Genomic DNA, 21,132 nt, shown 5'->3' with positions numbered 1-21,132 from the left:
CGGTTCGTACCCAACGCAGCAGGTACCCAGGCGCCACTGAATGACCTGCTTAAAGGGGATGTGAAAGGGAAAGCACCCATAAATTGGACAGAAAACGCGAAAAGTGCTTTCGAAGCGGCGAAAGAGAGCTTAGCACAGGCAGCTCTACTCGCGCACCCCGGCGAAAATACGCAAATTGCTCTAGTGTGTGACGCTTCTGACTTTGCAATTGGTGCCGTAGTGCAACAAAAAGTTGAGGACGATTGGGAACCGCTAGGGTATTTCTCGAAAAAACTTAACCCAGCTCAGTGCAAATACGCTGCTTACGACCGCGAACTTCTTGCGATTTACGAAGCAGTTAAATACTTCCGGCATATGGTCGAGGCAAGAACATTTACGATTTACACCGATCATAAGCCTCTCACGTTTGCCTTCGCGAAAAAGTCGAGTCAGTGTACACCGCGACAATTCCGCTATCTAGACTTCATTGGCCAGTTTACGACAGACATTCGTCACATGGCTGGTCGCGAGAACGTTGTAGCGGATGCCTTGTCCAGGGTAAACGAAATACGCGCGACTTTAGACTATGAGGCACTCGCAGCATCGCAACAAAATGACGACGAAATCAAGGAGTACATCGACGGACAACACGGCCTCACACTAAAGCGGATCAAAATACCTGACACGAACGCGACTGTATTTTGTGACGTATCTACGGACGTGGCCCGGCCGTTTATCACCAAGCCATTTCGTAGAGTAGTGTTCGACTCGATGCATGGTCTTTCGCATCCCGGAATTAACGCCACAGTCAAACTCCTTACGCAACGCTTCGTCTGGCCGTCAATAAAGCGTGATAGCAGACAATGGGCACGTTGCTGCGTCGAATGTCAACGCGCAAAAGTAACACGACACGTGACTTCTCCGACAGGTTCATTTCAACCTTCGTCAACGAGATTTGAACATATCCACGTGGATATCGTCGTGATGCCGCCATCCGAGGGCTACCGCTACTGCTTAACCTGCGTAGACCGTTTCACCAGGTGGCCAGAAGCAATCCCGTTAGAGAACCTGGAGGCAGAAACTGTAGCTCGCGCTTTATATGCGAATTGGATATGCAGATTTGGATTAAAGGGAGTTAAGGGATAATTTGCTTATTTTTTAAAAGATCGCGAATTTTTTTTTTTCTTTGATTTCTTGCCTTTATTAGGCATTCCGAATACGTGGCTAAAACTAATGATATTATGACTGAATCACCATGTGTAAGCAGCCATGCGTGGGGGAAATTTTTGAAGGTTAGGTTGACATTTATTGTGTCAATGTTGTAAGCTGTGCTTATAAAAAAATGTGTTTTAAATAAAGGAAATACCTCGGTGCAATAATCTAGAAGAAACCAGACATCTTGTATAAGAGAAAATAATTTTAAAATGTGGAGAAATTGGTTTGAAACCCATTTTTGTATTATTATTACACCCGAGCTAAGGCATAATCCATCAAATGGGACACTCTATACAGGGTATTTCAAAAAATGCTGTTATAAATCATTGATGAGTTGAAATAACAAAAAAAATTGTCTTTTATATTTTCATCTTCTATGTTGAAAGAAAGCAGATTAGATGTCCTTAGTTAAATTAATGTAAGAAAACAGTTTTACTTCAATGCACTCACCCTAACCATGTCTTCTAGCTCTGGCATTGTATCAACAATTAAAGCTCTGTGATACTCTCCGAAAATAACCTGGACGCAATAGACACCTTCCTTTATTAAATGGTCCGGAATAAGATATTCCTCAGCATGCTCCCTGTAGAACTTTCTAAAAATTATAAGAAAATAAACAAATACATTCATTCAACAAATCATCGGTGGCAGCTTCTACGAGCCCTAGCAACTAAAAGTTTGAACATTAATGTCATACAATCTTAGAAAAAACATTCTACATTAGTCTCATTTTACAACCACTTTATATAACAATTCGATGACTATTACAAATAATTAAATTTGGTTTGATCTGATACTTTTAGCTGCAAAACTAACCAGGTACTGAAAATAATAAATTTCTTTGTTCTTGTCGTCAGTGTTTGTGATGTTTTCACAACAATATTGCAATATTGCACAAAACTACATAATATAATGCAGCTTAGCAACTTCTAAAAATGTCCCAGAAGTAATAAATAATTCAACAATACAAACAAGGGAAATTGATAAAAGGGCAATTCCTGATTTCCAAAAAAAAATTCCGGTTTGGGAATTTTTCATTTATAGATAATTAGTCAGCACTATGCCAAAAAGAACTTGAGCTGTTAGGCCGGTGTCCCATGCATCCGAAATCCGATGTACGATATCCGAAAATATTTTAATTCGTACGAATGATAATATTATAATTCACATGCATCCGAAATTAATCTCATAGAAATCAAGTATAGAACCATGGAATTTATTACAAGATGAAGGTGAAACATTTTCAAATGACAACCATAGGTATATATTATAGAAAATATACGTAGTATTATATTTTCTATATTCGACATTATAATATAACATTTATTTGACTGTAAATATATCAAACAACAATCATAGTATGTTAAAAACTTAAAAAGTGAGGTTAAAAAACATACGATTTCGGATAAAAGTTAAAATTATTTCTACTTTTTCCGACGTCGTATGAATTTTAAAAATTTCGGATGAAAATGAGCGGTAAAAATTTGAATGTATATTAACCAATAGGAACACTTTCGGACCTTCGTATTATCGGAATTCGGATGCATGGGACACCGGCCTTAGGGGACATTCTGAATTACTAAATCAACTCTTTTGTTTCAACATTTACTTGTCACGTTTTATAGATTTCGTTTAATTCTCATTGTTATTCAGCCTTTTTTTTTTTGTAAATAAATACGAGTCAATCAGCTTTGTTGTCAACTGAGTTTGTGACAACAATCATTATTTGTAAGTTAAAGCAAATTTGGAAAATTTATTTAAAAATTATATCAAACTTAATTTAAATGTGAATTCTTATGTGCAATATCAACTGCAATGTTTGTATATACTAAGCATTTAAGAAGTTAAGTTCTGTGTTCTTACCACTCTAGTGAAAAGTATGTTACAAATTATTTAGTATCAGGTGGAAGCTTTCTTCAGTGCATAAACATCAACAAATATTTAAAAGTGAAAACTCAAAACTAGTGCAGGAGTTGTTGCTATGTTACAACGATTTATTAACAGCAACTCCGTATTACTTTCTATGAAAGTATGAAACTTAAAAATATTATGTATCCCCACATGATAGTAGTTGTTGATCAAAAGCGTTTTTTTTTTTTCAATTTTTAAGAAGGTTATGCTCAGTATAGAAAAATTGTTGATAAAGCAGAAAAATTACTTCATCCCATCCCAAAAGAACTGGAGAATTGGTTTATTATATAAATTATTTCAGACATGTTAACTGTTTAAAACTATCCTCCCTATTTACACATCCGCAAGCCACCACGCAGATCATCATTAATAATTTAAAACTATGTAATCAAGTTCATTACTCACTGTATGCTGTTCATTAAAACGTCTAGCTGTGAATCGTATTTGTACACCCAGAATTTAGAGAGGTCATAAATTTCTCCGACCACAACGTCAATTTCATCATTTTCTTGCACATCCTGAGAGACAAATGTCCTGGGTATCTCCTTGCCTGGCACGAATATATCGGATGGAAGGAATATTTTTACATCCGTCCACTTGTTAATAAAATAACTTTTGTTAAAAATGATTTACAGGCTATCTCATTATTCTGTTTACATGGAATTACCAAAATATTAAGGAGTCAAATTAAGACAATTTAACTAAATTTACCTCCAATCAAAGATTTCCAAATAATTCTAAAACGTCTTGTCCGCTATAAAAGCTATTTCCTAATAAAATATACCATTATGAAAACATAATTTTTTGTGTGCTGGTTCTACACTTGAATTATTTTTATTACTTTGATTTCTATTTTGTAATACTTTCATTTCCTTTGGGAAATACCACTAGATACTACACTTCAACATAACTAAGTAAAAAAATCTTAATTTACTTCTAACAACAGATCAACATAAATCAATTGAATGGATTCCCTCTCAAATGATGAGAGTTATCTACCACTAGCGACATTCAGTATCCAGTGGACAAAAACAAACTAAAATTCTCAACATACTCTACAGGGTATCACCTAACGAATGTTATATACTTCAAGGGTATAATCTAGAACCTAAATGGTGTCAATTTAATTAAACTTGCTCAAACTAAAAATGTTGCTAAAAAAGTTACAGGGTGTTAAAATTTCATTTTACTACAACCCTTTGTGAATATTCTTCCGTAACTCTTTGTACGTTTATAGTTTTACATGCAACTATCAGAAATAGGTAGAGAATTTTATTCTACACAAAAAATTGATACCTATCAAAAGTCAAAATTGTGCTCGATTATGAAGATATTACAGAAAATATTTATTAATACATACCCCATACAATTTCAGTAGAAATTTGACTTAATATTATTAATTATTAACGATACTTTTTCATTGAATACATATAATTTAATGTTCCTTAAATAAGAATAATCACAGATATTCTGATTTGGTGGTTACAATTTACAGAAAGGGATAAATATAAGATAAATGATGTTTTTTTTATTAATTATTTGTTACAAAAAATGGTGATTGTTTTCAAAATTTTCACAAAAGTATATTCGATTGCAAATTTTTGTAATCCATAAAGTATTATTTTGTTTTTTTACCAAATAAATATATTTTTGATAATTATTTAAATAAGTTGATAATTAAATTAGATTTGCATAAAAAATCCATTGGCGTAACAAATTAATTACCTACATCGAAACTTTTATGAATATAAAAAATTGAAGACATAAAAAACTACAAGAAACCATTTTTGTAGAAGCAGTTGCTTTTACTATATCAAACAGTGATATCTACAGGGTGATTCAGTCATAATGTCATTAATTTTAAGAGCAGACAGAGAAAAATGAGTGTAATACGATGGCGTGATTAAAAAAATTTAAATGCATATTTAAGCTGAGAAAAATTTTTTTTCAAATCATTATTTAACCCCCTTTTCAGGTTGTTACTGACCGGTTGACGTCACCCGGGTAATCACAGTTTGCGTACGGCTACGATATGAACAGGGCGCCCCAGATGCCATATTTATATATTTCCGCCCATATAAAGACAATAAATAAACGGTTTGCTCACGTCGGCCAATAATAATTTAAAATGCTATAAATTATTTTTTATAATTATGCAATCAATATATTAAATTGTTATTGTTTTCCAGCAAGAACCTGAGCATGCTTTGCCAAAAATCATAATGTTAATTTTTTAATTTGCTGTAAGCCTTTGGGCTTTCATGTAGTTATTGTTGTTGTAATAATCGAAAGTAATATGTTTTTTACCTGTTTAAAATGCCAGCACAAGTAAAACAGAATTTATCCGTCCTTTGTTAATAAAATTAGGGTCTGCTGCATTTTGATTTAGGAACCAACTGCAAAATTCAAGATGATTGGGGAAATCAACTGGTAAGCTAAAGCTTGAACTTTTTGAAAATGGTACGGGTTGAGTGAATTCTCGTGCAATATCTGCCAAACTTTAGTTTGTGATATCTCCAGTCACCTCGAATTTGTTTTTGTGGAAATAGTAGTCTGCTACTCGATTAAATTTAAAACAGCCTCTATCACATTTAAGTCATTTTGTCGATGTCCTGCACGTTCTCTGCGCGCATTGATATAATGTTGGAAAAATGCGGGAGATATGGAAGGTGATAGATTTGAATAAACACTTTAAATTGTTAATGGTTTTGTAACTATGTGTAATGTATTTTGTATATTCGGGTATTTAGTGTGCCGACTTTTTTTATTTGATAAAATACGGTGTGCCTACAAATAGGAGGTAACTACATCTGCTTTATTTTCTTTTAACGAAAGTTGACTTCGAGAAGTCAGACTTGTTAAAACATTCTGCACTAAGTTAATACAATTGTTCAAATTATTTATAATAAAATGCAGTATGCTCCTTTATTTACTTATACGTTTAATGAGGAACGCAGAACCCACAATAAATGTGAACCACAGATTATGATGTGAATTTGGCAAAACTGTTCGCTTCAGCTGACGACTGATTCGTGACATTACGTTACAAAATTTTACGAGCATCCGGGCATCTGGCAGGGTCGCCCTCTTAGCGGGAGTTATGAGTTGATTTCATTTTTAAAAGTAAAGTAAAATTTTTTTTTTACAATTTTCTGTCTTTATTAAGCCTTCCGAATATGTGGTTAAAATTAATGACATTATGACTGAATCACCCTGTATACACAAGTATTAGAATAATAAATTTTATTTAAATCGGACAAAGCGTTATTTGAAAAAAACTAAAATCTTTGTCTATTTTTACACCCTCTAGCAGCTAAATGAAGTAGCTTCAAGTAGAAGTAAGTATAGTTAAATAGTTAAAAAATTCATAGTAGCTCCATACTTGTGGAATAGGACATCCTGTATAATAAATCACATCATATGACACTGGAAGCTAATACAATGTAGTTTCTTTAATGAAAATTTTATGACAGTAGTGTACGGTACTTTTTCAAAAAACTTACATCTACACTTGGTAAAGCGCCACCACAATCTATCTCAGAATTACTTTTGCTATTAGAACTGTAGCTGGCCATGGTATATGTCTTTTCGGCACAATCCGGCAGTGGTCGACTCCTGTCGTATAATTTATAGTCCTCAGTCGAAGGCCTTACATAGTGAAATATAGAGGAGAGACATACACACAGGTGGATTAGACTCTTGAATCCAAATTCTTGGTAATTCAAGTCTTGTCTAAACATTTTCCTAGAAGAAAAATTATATACAGTGTGTCATCTAACACTAACACTTACATTTTCCGATAAACTGAGGACTGGTATTAAAATTAACAATTAATATTTCAGTTTAAGTAATTACAAGTTTCTAATGAATAAGAGTAAAGATGAATTATATATATTTTTTATTCAATACAGGATGTAACTTTGAATCTGGATCATATTTATATGGGGCTACATTTGATCTACATGTCCTATGTTTGTTTACTCAAATGCCATTGTGAAAACTGTCAACATATTATTGAAATCGCCAGAACACACTTCAGGTCTGACAAACGCACAAACTTATAACAGATGTTCGGAGGACCCACGGCGTAGTCATTAACGGCAATACAATGCTTGACGGAGAAGAGACAGTCGATAATAGCCGTTTTCTTTCACTCTCAGCTTTAAATCATGATCACCGAATCAGGATCAGACAAACACGAACTAGATCCATGAATCCAATTTCAAAGAGAACAGGATTTTGTTTACTGTTGACATTTGATTTGATTTTAAATATCGTTTAGGTATACCTATTTTTGTGTACACAATTAAAATAAAAATAGTAACTGCCTTCTTATAGAGAAAAGAAACCACTACAATTTTAAGATTATATTAAATATGTGATCGTGATCAAAAGTTCGAATCACAGAAAAAGTTTGATTCGTAGGGGAAAGGGGATTACCGATCCTGATCATATAATCTGACAGGATCCGGAAACAAGAAAACAACTACGAACATGATTTTGGGATCATAACGCGTTTAGATCCGAAAACGGCAACCGAAAGAAAGCAGCTAATGTCTTATAACTTTGTATTTGGCGCCCCACGTTGGACGTCAAATGTCAAATCAAATCAAAAAGTCTTTATTTGGCGGGGCTCAGCCAATGACTGCTTAGGCCCAACTACTAGTGAATACAGTGTTTTTATAAAATAAATACTAAAGCATTACAATAATAATTAGCAGTACTAAACAGAAAGATGTAAAATAACAAAAAGAAGATAAATCTAATGCTAATAGGCAGGGATGATAATGAGTGTAAAACATGTATATTTATCAAGTATTTAACTTTTTTAATTATACTAACAATTTTGGCTATCAACGAAATACCTATTCCTTAAGGGGGGCGTTTTTATGCGCAATTTTCAATGAATTTTTTGTCCAATTCTTTAAAAAATCTAAGCAAGTTAGAAACGATATCTCTTCACTGTAGTACTCATACAAATGTTCTTCAGGGTGTGAGATAACTGACAACACATTTTAAGTAAGAAAAAAAAAACATATTTTTTTATCTTACGTTTCCTGAACTTTCCACGACTGTTGAACATACAGATAAAAGCGTACGGTATTATAAACATACCCACACCCAGCAGAATGCTTTTAGGATACTATTTATACATGAATTAATAAGAATTATTGAGTAGTTTTATAAATCAATTGGACAAAACAGGAAAGGTACGTGTTCTGATATTTTATATTATCCGTCATCTTTTCATGCCGAGCAATTGAAGAAATCCTTCGTATTTCAACATTTCTATAGTTTGGATACTATCGAAAAGAGGGCGATAGTCACAGTTGTCGTTCTAAGGTATTTTTTGCCGAACCAGAGCCGGACTAACTTCGATATGTTTGAGTTGTATTTGCGCTGATTTTAGATAATATAAAAGAATGTGATGGCAGTTCTTGTTTAAATGGGAATATTAAGCTTTGCATGTAAAATAATCGTAATAATAAAAATGTTATTCCGAGTTCTTACGAATACTGTTAAATACTAATAAGTAAGTTAAAAAATTTTAATTCTGACAATTAATAATTAGTCTAATAGTAAAAGAGCTATAAACACAAATAAATTATAGTACTTAATACACATATTTTGATAATAGTCCAGATAATATAATCGATAATATAATTACTAGAGAAGAAAGAATTAGGCAAATGCCATTCGGTATCAGTCAGTCTAAACTAAAATAGAGCGTGATAAGATAATTAAAATTTCCTACACAGTGGCAGTTTTTTTTAGAAGCGGGGGAGTCAGTGTCTCCCTAAGATTTCTTTAAAATATTTTTCACAAATTGATTTTTGTATGTTTTACTAGTTATTAGATCCAGTATAATTTTAGAAACCATAATTCTGAATACAGAATTTTGTATGTAATATTTACTGTTGCTTGTCGAAGAGTGACTTCGAGTTATTATTACATTTTTCTTGAGAAGCAAGCCAAATGAGTTCCCCTAAAAATATTTTTTACAATTTAATTTTTCTGATTGTGTTTTATTAGTTTTTAAATGAAATGTTTATTAATTAGCCTCTGTTTAAAAAGTGATTGATTTATGTAGATACTTTACAATTTACAACACATTTTAAAGCAAATGATTCGTTCTCGCATCGTCACGATGAAATAGGTACGGTCACATATTACTAACAATACATATGTGGTACGGTGGAATACGGAAAGTGCAGGTGTACTGTACAACTCGCCGGCATGCCTCTGATAAAGTGTTTTTAGATGTGTTTAAACAAAGGGCATGTTTTTATGACAGAATAGTTACCTACTTATTATTAATGTAGGTCAAGGAGGAACTGGAGGCAAATACGCTGTGAACAAATGAAATGATGACTTACTAATTAAAAATATTTTGTAAATTTGATTATACCAGTTAGATTTTTTTTACAGTTATTTTTGGTTTTACTATAACTGCTTAATTATATGCCTAATTAATAACGATTGTATAGCATCAGTATTTCGTACTTTTTTGGCGGCAGATTAACAAGCGTGCGTTGTATACTAATTTGCTTAACATTATAATTAACATTTTTGATAAAATATTAAATCAAATGTAGAGTTTTCTTATATACAGGGTGTCTCAAAATTAGTGTCCAATAATTTACCACTTGATTATATTGCGAAAAATAAGAATATTTTTTCAAATAAACATGGGTCGAGAGATGTTTCCTAAGGGAGCTACACCCCCTAAATAGGGCCTCAAAAAAAATTTTTTTTTTAATATTTTCGAAACGGGTTGAAGGAAAATTATGAATGTTGATACCATGAACGCTCTTAAAAGTCGAAATAGATTATCATAAAATTTTTCAAAAATTTTAATCATCTCAATTGGGGGGGGGGTCGTCGGCTAAAGTTTGCCCCTATTGCTTTTGTTTGCCGAAATTTTCAAATTCTGATCAAAACAACATCACCATTTTTCATAGAAAACTCAGATCAATCAAATTTTATAGCAACAAATGCAACATGCAAAAATTCGATTCTCCCCCTCCCCTTGCTCGGGACGGCCCATAACAAAGTTTTCTAAGCACTTTTCACGTTGTTTATTACAATGTATATTCATATGATGACATATGAAAATTCATAATGGTACATGTGCCCATTTTAGCCATTCAAGACAAATTTTTTGAATTTTATTAAGGTAACGTAATGAATTGCTTAAATTCGTTTTTCTCGGAAATGGAGCATTTTATCCAAAGAACTAAAGAGTACCTCTTTTGTAAAGGAAATGAATATCTATCATATGTTGGCATGAAAACATGAACTTGAAAATTTCGACAAGTAAAAAAATAGAGGCAAATTTTAGCCGACGATTAAAATTTTATGACGATCTTTTAATGAGCGTCAATTATGTCAAAATTTATAATTTTCCTTGAACCCGTTTCGAAAATATTAAAAAAAATGAATTTTTTGAGGCCCCCATTTAGGGAGCGTAGATCCCTTAGGAAGCATCTCTCGACCCATGTTTATTTGAAAACATATTCTTATTTTTGGCTATATAATCAAGTGATAAATTATTGGACACTAATTATGAGACACTCTGTATATAAGGAAGCTCTACATTTGATTTAATATTTTATCAAAAATGTAAATTAAAATGTTAAGCAATACAACGCATGCTCGTTAATCTTCCGCCACGTTTTTTTGAATACCACGAAAATAAAAAGCTTTATTAGGCCGACATGCAGGTTTGCTAAAATAAACAATGTTTAGAAAAAAATACACACGCTTACGATGGAAGTATGGCTCTCGTAATAGTATAAGTAAAATTTTCATATTTTTTATTTCAAAGTGTATAATGTTTAGTTTTCTTATTACTGAATGTTAAGTTTCAATAAAATATATGTTTGCTTATATTTATTTTCTTACAAATCTACTTACAGAGCCACTAAACATGCGTGCAATGTAGGAATAATATATCATTCTCCGTCCCTTGCGCGTTTGCAAGCCTGAACCCATCTCGCTTGCACTCACAGACTGCTACGATGTTTACGACGGAGACGGAACCCTTTTATTGGCTGTAATTAAGAAACGCCGACGAAAAACCGACTTTTTTGTCTGTCATTTCACTTTTGTGGTCAAATTGTATTCCCAAAGCCGAATTTCATAGTCTGCAGGTGGTACAAATCAAGGAGTTTTTGAAAAAAAAAAAAAGTTTGAGTAGCCGCCTCCGGCCAAACGTAGCGATATTTGTTCACTTTAAACCTATTTCAACATTAATGTGCTTATCTTTTGGTACAAATGATGGGAAAAAATCACGCCAGCTCTTAGGCTATAAGTATTTAGTCCAAGCATTATAGAGAAATGCTTACAGAAATTATTACCTGGACAAAAAAATATGACCGTATAGAAAATTAAATTTTAAATCGAGTTTCTTGTTCTTTAAACTCGATCCAAAATGGCGAACATGGTTAAAAAAATCGCAAAGTTGCAAAAAAATGTTTTTTCTAAAATAACTAAAAAAATATAGCACCGATCGAAAAATTTTAAAACAGAAAGTTGTAGGTTTTAAAAAGATCTATCGACTGATTTTTTGTAAGTAAACATATCCTACTATTTTTTTTTTTTAAAAATATAAATATTCAATATTAACCTCCATCAAGTGCATCGCTGTAAAAAATGTTAATTGCGTCTTCAAAATTTTTTTTAAATAAAAAAATTATCTCGGCTCCAGAAAGTCGTAGAAAAACATTTTTTTTTTAAATTGGCGAAAAAATGTCAGCAGTTTCCTTCTTTAAAAGTCATTTTCATAAAATAAAAATTGAAATAGTTATTTGAAAAAAACACCCAAAAAAGTGCAACTTTTTCAGTCATATTTTGATCCTCTCATCTAAAATTTTTCGATCGGTGCTATATTTTTTTACTTATTTTAGAAAAACCGTTTTTTGCAACTTTGCGATTTTTTTTAACCATGTTCGCCATTTTGGATCGAGTTTAAAGAACAAGAAACTGGATTTAAAATTTAATTTTCTATACGGTCATATTTTTTTGTCCAGGTAATAATTTCTGCTAATTTAACATTAATCCGTGACAGAATGCTTGGACTAATTTGCAACAAAAAAAAACTGGTCTGCCGGCCGGTAAACACGAACACGTGCTCTTTGTATTGGTAAAATTTTGAAATAAATATGGAATGAGTAATGAACTACAATTAATAAATTATGAAAATATTTACCAGAGGATCTGATAAACTATTTTGTTTTTTTATTTCTATTTTTCTCCTATTTTATGTTTCTCAATAGGTTCAGGGTGTTTAATACTACATTAATTATAATTCATAACATATTTTATCTATATATTTTTAAGAAAAATAATGAAATTTTTCTGTACATTTTAATTGTCTGGAATACAGTTGCATTGTTATTTAAAATCATTAAAACTGTCTTTACCACAATGTTTCCATACTTCCAACATAATGATAATAATCACAAATATTTCACAAATATGTCTGTTAAATGAAATTAAAATATATAGAACATTAAGGGTATAAAATGAGCATCATTTTGCATTCGACATGCCCAGTAATAAAGAATCTGGGGAATTTGAAGTTTTTGTCAAAAAAGTTGTTTGGTATATCTAGTGTTTACGAAGATAGTTGAAACCGTATAAAAACTAAAAGTCGGCATCTCTTTCCGGGCACAATAAAGACTTTTAGTTTTTATACGGTTTCAACTATCTTCGTAAACACTAGATATACCAAACAACTTTTTTGACAAAAACTTCAAATTCCCCAGATTCTTTATTACTGGGCATGTCGAATGCAAAATTTTTTCAAATTGACAGCGGGCTTTAGTCCCATAACAAAAGCATAGGACCCCCCTGCGCTCCTCACTTCCCTCGGACCACGATATACCTCCTTAAGTTTATATCTGAATGAGCTATTACTTACAGTCAATTTTAAATCTTCTGGTAACATTATACAAATGTGCAGCTAAATAAGAATATGAGGATTTAAAAAAGGAGGTTGAGTGCAGAGGTATATGCAACAGTAATTCATTCCACAGATCTCTCTCATGCATGTTACTACCAAATATTAACTTAGATCTGAGGTACGGCAGATTATTGTATTTATAACTTTGTGTATTAAATTAATATAATGAATATTTCTACGCACATCCATTTTAAACCTACCATTTTTAACAAAATAAGGAGTAATGTGATCTCTTCTTTTGACATTTTTTGCGTATCTCATGCATGAATTTTGTAAAACTTGTATTTTATGAGAGTCAGAACCTGACAAGCACGGCCCGTAAACAATATCGCAGTAATCAAACAGAGATGGAATCAAAGCTCTGTCAATTTCAATTTAACATTAGTTGTTAAAACATTTTAAAATTTAAATAGACACTGTAAGCGAGAATATGTAGTTTTTATAACATTATTTACATGACACGTGAAAGTTAAATGATTATCAAAGGTTAGATCAAGATTTTTATTGGCACTTTTAAATTCTATAATAGAGTTACATAATTTTAAGCTATTCTCAGATCTAATCTTTACATACTGTTGGGGAGTACCAAATAACATAGCAGTGGTTTTAGTTGGGTTTCATTCAAAAGCGTTCTTCTTGGACCAATCATGCAATATTTCTAAATTTAAATTTCTTATTAAAATAAAAATTCTGATTTTCTGGTTTAAAGGACACATATATTTGAGCATCGTCCGCATAACAATGCATTTTTGATTGAATATGCGAATGTATAGCAGCTGTGTTTAAAATAAATAACAGGGGACCTAAGATAGACCCTTGAGGCACACCACTCTTAATTTTTACTTCATTAGAGAACACATATTGGTCATCTTTCTTTATTTTAACTACCTGCTTATGATCACATAAATAATTTTTGACCCATAATAACGAATCACTAGAAACACCATAGTAACTTCATTTTGCTAAAAGTAAATTATGACCAAGACAATCAAAAGCCTTAGAATAATTCAGCATGACAGTTACTGTAACCATCTGATCATCAATAGAACATAATATACCATCTGTTATACAACAAACAAATGGATGTGCTATTGCCGGAACGAAATCCAGACTGTCTCAATGGAAGAATATTATATTTATTAAGATAATCTTAAATTGAAAATAGGCAAATCTTTCTAAAATTTTCAAAACTGTTGATCATATGCTAATAGGCTGTAAATCATTTAAGTTGACACGGTATTGGAGAGACAACGGCATACTTTAAATCGGTGGGAACATACCCTTCTACCAAAGAACTGTTAACAATGTATGTTAAAGCATTATCACAAAATGGAAGACACATTTTTAACATATCTGCAGTTATGTCATCTATACCTTTAGCATTAGACTGTAATTTATTTACTATTGCAATAATATCTACATTACTGGCTAACTTAAGGAGGTTCGATACCGAAAAAAAATGGTAGGATAGTTTTCAAAATCATTGAAATCTGTTAATAAATATGCCAACTGCCTCATGTAAAAATATCAGATCGATTGCCAATATAGTTTTTTTTCGAAAAATTATATTAAAAATGATGCTCTTATACACAGGCTCTTATGCGAGTTGGGAAAAAACTTTAATCAAACTTGAATATTGTTCTTAAAAATGGTTAGGACCGTGAAAATAAAATTGTAATTAAAGAATTAAATATTACAAAACATTTTAAAACAATAAAAACATGCACTTACAATGTAATTATTGAGATAATGGAATGAATATATAACGTTTTGACAAATTTGAACAAACATCTGATCCAATGAAAGGAAATATGGCAACACTGTACGCTGTATTTAACGCTTTGACTGACACGCTATATTTGAATAGCTCGATTATAGACTATAAAATTACTCCAGTCGAAGACATATGTAGTAATAATTAATATTAAATAAATTTTTCGTAATCTAATGCAATGGATCTCTTTGCAAAACGACTAGTATATATGTTCTGTCATAATCTTCAATTTGACAAGGCGACGTCTCACTATCATACACTGAGCTTCTTGATAGTTATCATATGGATTCTCGGTTTGCACATTTTACTTTTTTTTTCTCATCAATCCACATTCTGTTTTATACGTATTTTATATTGCTTTTCTGTCATTACTTTTCCTTTGTACCTTGGATGTTCATTTATGTTTACGGAATCCGCGCAAAGCACAGTTGACAGTAATGATAGTTGACCCAACTTTTACCACCACGCAATGGCAATGTTGCCAGATTTCATCCATAATTTTACAAGCTCTTAATAAATAAATAGACACTTTTATTCAAATAAAAAGTAAATTGCCGTGTATTAAACATGAAAAATATATGCGAGCTAATATGTGTTGTATAAATTTCATTCGTATATATTATATTTAGATCGCTCAAATTAGTTTATGTAAGGTTGATACAACGAAGCTACCGTGTATAAGCATAGACTTCCCTCCCGCACCGCCTGCCCCGCAAGAGATGTATCAAACCTCCTTAAGAGAAAAGCTATGATTTGTATTTGACCATATAGAATTGTTAAATTCATTTATTAAACTGTCATCAGCCTTAGGTGAAGTTATTGAAGTAATAAAGTGATTACTTATTAATTCAGGATTCAGATTCAAAAATTAATCAGGAATATATTCTGTTAACTTTGCCTAACGTTTTTTGCTATGCCAATATTTTTTTTGTATTTTATCAACATTACTTTTCTTTTCTCCTTTTTCTATCGCACGTATCAAATTTTTTCGTTAACATATAACGCTTTTCTTTTACTGGCCATCTTGGCAGTTTCAAAGTAGATTTATGACTGATAATACACAATAGGTGCCTAGTGCATGTAGTAACTGAGTGCAAAATTTCCTAGAAACAATGTAATCCAAGAGTAATGGCATACGTGTTCGAGGCAATTAGCAATAACAAAGGCAGTTGTTTACAACCTCAGGGTCTTTCTTAGAAATTTCGGCACCTCAAAGATTTAGTCGGAACCTTTTGTAAGCTGATTATAAAAACAATTACACTATTAAATACTTCTGTAAATATCTGCTGGCGTCTAAATATGAACATATTTCTTCGTAATAGAGGATGGCTGTTGCGCTATAAAGAGTGTATTAATGTATGGGTTTTAACGTAAACCAACCAAATTGACCTAATTTCTATGTTATAGGAAGTTTTTTGTTATAACGAATGACGTTATAAAGAATTTGCACTGTATATTCAATTTTTTAAGAGTTGCCCATAACATTTTACGACACCTTTTTTTCTCTCCGAATCAAAATATGCCTTTAATATGATCTTTATTTGATTTAGGTTACAAAGTTACAAGATAAGTTATGGAAAATAACGTAATCTTTAGGGAGAACACACGTGGCAATTCGCCAGTAGTTCTTCATCAACTGGCTTTTCTCTCTCAAGCATCGTGTTGAATCCGAACATCTGTTATACTTTGCTTTTTTCTAACTCAAAAAAAAAAAAAATGAATACCTTACCTGTATTTTTCAGGAACCTCTGTGCACCAAATACCTTCTGGACACTGCCTGATCAAAGTTCTCAAATTATTCCTAACTTGTATAGGAACACTATTTTCTAGCTGACCCATGGAAATATTCTCCAAGTCGTTTACGATTCTTTTTGAGTTACTCACCCATTTGGCAACGCTTGAAGTTCTAGAGGTTGAACTACTTAATGGGGTTTCTTCCAAAATTTTCTTCTCAAATTTATTTGAATCTTTCACAGCTTCCACTATGTTTGACTGATTTTTTAATACGTCATTATCTTTTGGAGGAGCACATTTTGACGAATTATTTTTGCCTGATGTAGAGTGTTCATAATTATTAAGCAAATTGTCCGACTGATGTTTACCACTGTATGTAGGAGTAGGGTATGAGGAATATTTTGGTAGGGAGGAAATATAATTATTAGTAGGATAATACATTTTCTTAGACGTTTGTGAGACATTTTCAATTTTGTTAGGAAAATAGCTGCTTCCAGAAGGGTATATATTCGTCCGTTTCCTAAAATAAAACAAAATTGGCGCATTATCCTTACTACATTTGGCTAACAAAATGTTAGTCAAACATAGAATGTTTACTTAAAAAATGCACGTCTCTGACCCTCTGCAAAATCTTTGTAATATTTTGATAGAATAAAATTTGACTGTGGTGTTCCTTAAAGATATGCAAATATTTAAGGGTGTGATTCTACATGGAAAATTAATGTTAGTCTACTTTATAAATTATGGTCCAAAAATGTTCCGTTGCGAAAATAGGTGTTAAAATTTTAAGAAAAAGAAGGAAACTAATTAATATTCTCGAAATTTCTTGAGATATTTCAGTGATATTTAGTAGTGATAGTTAATAAAGGCCATGGGTATAACTAGGGGGGAGCAGGGTTGTCAAATCGGTAAGTTGGTAACTGCGTGGCCTTTTTTTTAGAATCAAATCAAAACGTGTTCAGATTTTATATCGGATAGTCGCTGATTAAGAACTCTTTTTTGTTTCTTAGAGGCCACTAGAGAGCTTACAGCCTTGGGCCTATCCCAAGCAAAAATTGTAGTTACGCCCATGATAAGGCGCATGTTTTTCAATACAAACATAACTTTTAGCTCTCACAGTGGCGTGCATACGATCACTGACTGATATTTTTAAAGAAAAAAAATAGTACACCAATGGTTTTTGCCAAATAAAATTATTTTTGAAATCCTAGTTCAATTCGAAAGATAACAGCTCTCTTGAGTTTTTGTCCTGCGATGAGCCAGTTTTGAGTAAAAAAAAATTAATAATAATGTAATAGCAAAAATGAAATATATTATAAGTTGGCACATGCGTGTAATGAACAACAACAATTAAAAACACAATATTAACATAACATTATAGCTATTATTAAAAAAATTGTTGAAAACGGCCTCTTTCACTTAATATGTGTTTCTGCCCTCATGGAATTGTGCACTCGTTGAAATATGCCCAGAATATTTTTTATTCTATCACATGCTGCAATTAATCTTTCTCTTAATTCATCTACAGTATAAATGGCACTTGCGTACATTAACGTCTTAAGATGGCCCCATAAAAAGAAATCTAAGCTATTGAGATCGGAGGACCTTGATGGCCATTCTCGAGTCCCACCAATCCAACGTTTTGTATAAACAGTTTGTAAATAATGGTAAACCATTACACTGAAATGTGCTGGTGCACCATCGTGCATTGGTTTCTAATGGCTATCGGGAGACCTTCAAACAGCAAAGGCAATAATTGTTCTTGAAGAAAATTGCGGCAAGATTGTCCATCAAATGGTCCCCACAGGCAGAATGGTACAATAGTCGTCACCAAATGATTCCTGACCATATGTTGACAAAAAATTGATGTTGGAAATGGGTTTCCGTTATGGCATGTGGATTTTCATTTGCCCACAAATGATTGTTGTGAACATTTTTAATGGTATTTCTCGAAAAATTAGCTTCGTCCGTGAATAGAATATGTAATCAAATTGTGGATTTTGCGCAACATTATGAAGATACCATCAACAAATGGTCACACATTTTAGAAAATCAATAGGAAGTAATGCCTATACTCTCAAAATGTGGTACGGATATAATAAAAATCCACTAAAATTCTCCAAACAATTTGGGGGCAAATATTTAAATATCTAGCGATATTCTTCGTACTCATTTCAGGTTGTTCTTCGTGTTCTCCAATTTCGTGCAGCACCACATCTTCAATTTCAAGTGTTTTTACAATTTCAGACTTCAGATGTACATTTTCGGACACTACCAGTTCCAACAAGACGACGATGAATATTAAAAAAGGTTCAATTATCTGGCAACTCACTACTGGGATAAATACGTCTGGCTTGTTCTGTATTACCGTCGACAAGGCCATACTTGTAATGCATTTGCACCATTTCAATATTTGAATAACTCACTATTATTAACAAGATTGTAAAAATAAGATATTCACAGCGAACAGATTTGAACGACAGATACTTCAAAATGTCAGAAATGCAAGTGACACATTCCAGGTCAACTAGGTTTATCACAAAATTGTATTCAATAATTACATTAATTAATTAGGACAATATAACAGGTTTTATTCGTTTAATCAAAAACGGCGCATCGCAGGACAAAAACTCAAGAGAGCTCTTATCTGAAATATCTCAAGTGATTTAAAAAATATGAATTTCCTTCTTTTTCCTAAAATTTTATCACCTTGTATTTTCGCAATGGAACATTTTTGGATCACAGGTTATAAAGCAAACTATCATTAATTTCCATGTAAATGCATACCCTTAAATATTTGCATATCATTAAGGAACAACCTGTAGAATTTTCAAAACGTACATTATAATTTTAACACTCTAATATCATTTTTTCAAAAATCCATTTGTACGTTGTCTGGAACTTACAACTTAGGAATTTGTCAATGTTAAAATTAAAAAAAAAAATACACTGAAAACTTACTGCACAGCAAAATGGCTTTTTTTATTTTTCACAATTTTCTGCTTAGTAACAAGCTGATTAACATGAGCAGATTTTGCAGATGCAACGGGAATTACTTGAGCTATGGGTCCTGATCCATTTACCTTAAAGATGGAAATAACTACTTTAAACGTGAATATGGTATTTAAATTACATATACTACATATATATTACATATATACTAGTACATATTCTATAAATACATACCTGAACAGTGTCTGGGATAGAACGCAAGAAATGCTCTAATGAATTATAGCCTAATTTTTGATAAGGTACTGGCTCCCCTATAGTATTTTTATAATCCTTACTCAATTGTTGTATTGTCACAACTAAAGGCGTTGATGTAAGCAGACTAGTTATATATTTTTTTACATTTGTTTCCATAGTTTCCTAGAATAAAATTTTCAATACGTTACAATTTTTTTACTCTTTATTAAGGTATTAAGCTAATTCAAACGAATCCTATCAAATGAAGTCAAACAACTTCGATACCAGAAATCTAGGTAGGTATGGAAGATATCAAACCTCACAGACAAGATTGCTAACTGGTGGTAATGCGGGAAACAAATATTACTACTAGTACAAAGAAATCTGCAGCTGTTTTTATGTGATCAAACTTTGGCAAATGTGAAAGCAAGAATATAGGGTGTTTTTCTGAATTATTACATTATTTGAGAATGTAAACATATCAAGTATGTTTTTCTATTATATATTTAAACATTTAACTTGAGACCTTTCCTTAGAGTCAATAAACGATTATTATAAAGGTTTATTTTAAAGTCGAGACAAATAAGTTTGTAATAAGTAAATTTGAATTAGTTTAAAACCTTAATAAAAAGTAAAAAAAAAATGTGAGCTAATAATAAAATTAACGTAACAAATTTCATTATTATAACTGTGAAATTACTCACCTATTTTAATAAAAAAGTTGCGGTACTTTTTTCTCAATTTTTTTAGCAAGAATGATTCTGGTTACTTTGTTTTGTGTATTAGCATTTTTGCTTCTTGATAAAGTGTATTTTTCTTTATGCTACATAAGTCGGTGCATTTAGAAATGACGTCGTCGATTACTTACTACAAACAGCACATGAAAAAATTAACAGAAGCATCCATCCCGACATATTGTCATTCTAATTACTTGACAAAAAAAGTACTTATAAATTGGAATAATCCAACGCATACACCAGTTCCCTATAGGTATAAAGGAGGGAATGTTTACGCCAGTGTTGCCAACACGAGAAAATTTAATTATAGCGCCGCGCGCCATTATTCCATGGCTAGAAATTGGCCTCAATGATTTGGGATTGAGGGGGATTATCCCTCTTTATCCTGCCTCATCTCGTGTAGGCCTGGACAGCCTTCGTAGGTGGGCCCCATCCGTCGTCTACCCCGACCGCAAATGCGGCCGGTGTAGGCGCTTTGTGGGACCTCCTTTTGTCCTGGCTGGGCCCCGCCGGCTAGGGCCCTTTCTTCTGGCGCTCTTCTTGCTTCGCCGGCTCGTCTGTGTAAACCCCGGGGGTAGTGTCATGTTTATGTGTGGTATGGTTGGGTAGGGTAGTGCGGCTATGCAGCC

The 21,132-nt window shown here is 32.3% G+C and overlaps 1 protein-coding gene across 1 annotated transcript in view; it reads right to left on the bottom strand.

The window, feature by feature from the left end:
* LOC108914515 overlaps positions 1 to 20,762 on the bottom strand; it is a gene marked incomplete at its 3' end in the record, with an annotated part of 46,533 nt that extends 25,771 nt beyond the window's left edge. Inside the window, exons 1-7 of the mRNA XM_018720338.1 lie at positions 20,471 to 20,762; positions 19,767 to 19,949; positions 19,542 to 19,663; positions 16,576 to 17,100; positions 6,609 to 6,849; positions 3,511 to 3,701; positions 1,645 to 1,789 (exon numbers count right to left, since the gene is read on the bottom strand). Of these exons, the coding sequence (XP_018575854.1) occupies positions 1,645 to 1,789; positions 3,511 to 3,701; positions 6,609 to 6,849; positions 16,576 to 17,100; positions 19,542 to 19,663; positions 19,767 to 19,943 (1,401 nt within the window). The remainder of the gene's footprint in view (positions 1 to 1,644; positions 1,790 to 3,510; positions 3,702 to 6,608; positions 6,850 to 16,575; positions 17,101 to 19,541; positions 19,664 to 19,766; positions 19,950 to 20,470) is intronic.
* Between the last annotated feature and the right edge of the window lie 370 nt (positions 20,763 to 21,132).

This window comes from Anoplophora glabripennis, unplaced genomic scaffold, assembly GCF_000390285.2.
Source record: "Anoplophora glabripennis isolate ALB-LARVAE unplaced genomic scaffold, Agla_2.0 scaffold1090, whole genome shotgun sequence".
Classification (NCBI taxonomy): domain Eukaryota; kingdom Metazoa; phylum Arthropoda; class Insecta; order Coleoptera; family Cerambycidae; genus Anoplophora; species Anoplophora glabripennis.
This window is presented reverse-complemented; position numbering and strand designations above follow the sequence as displayed.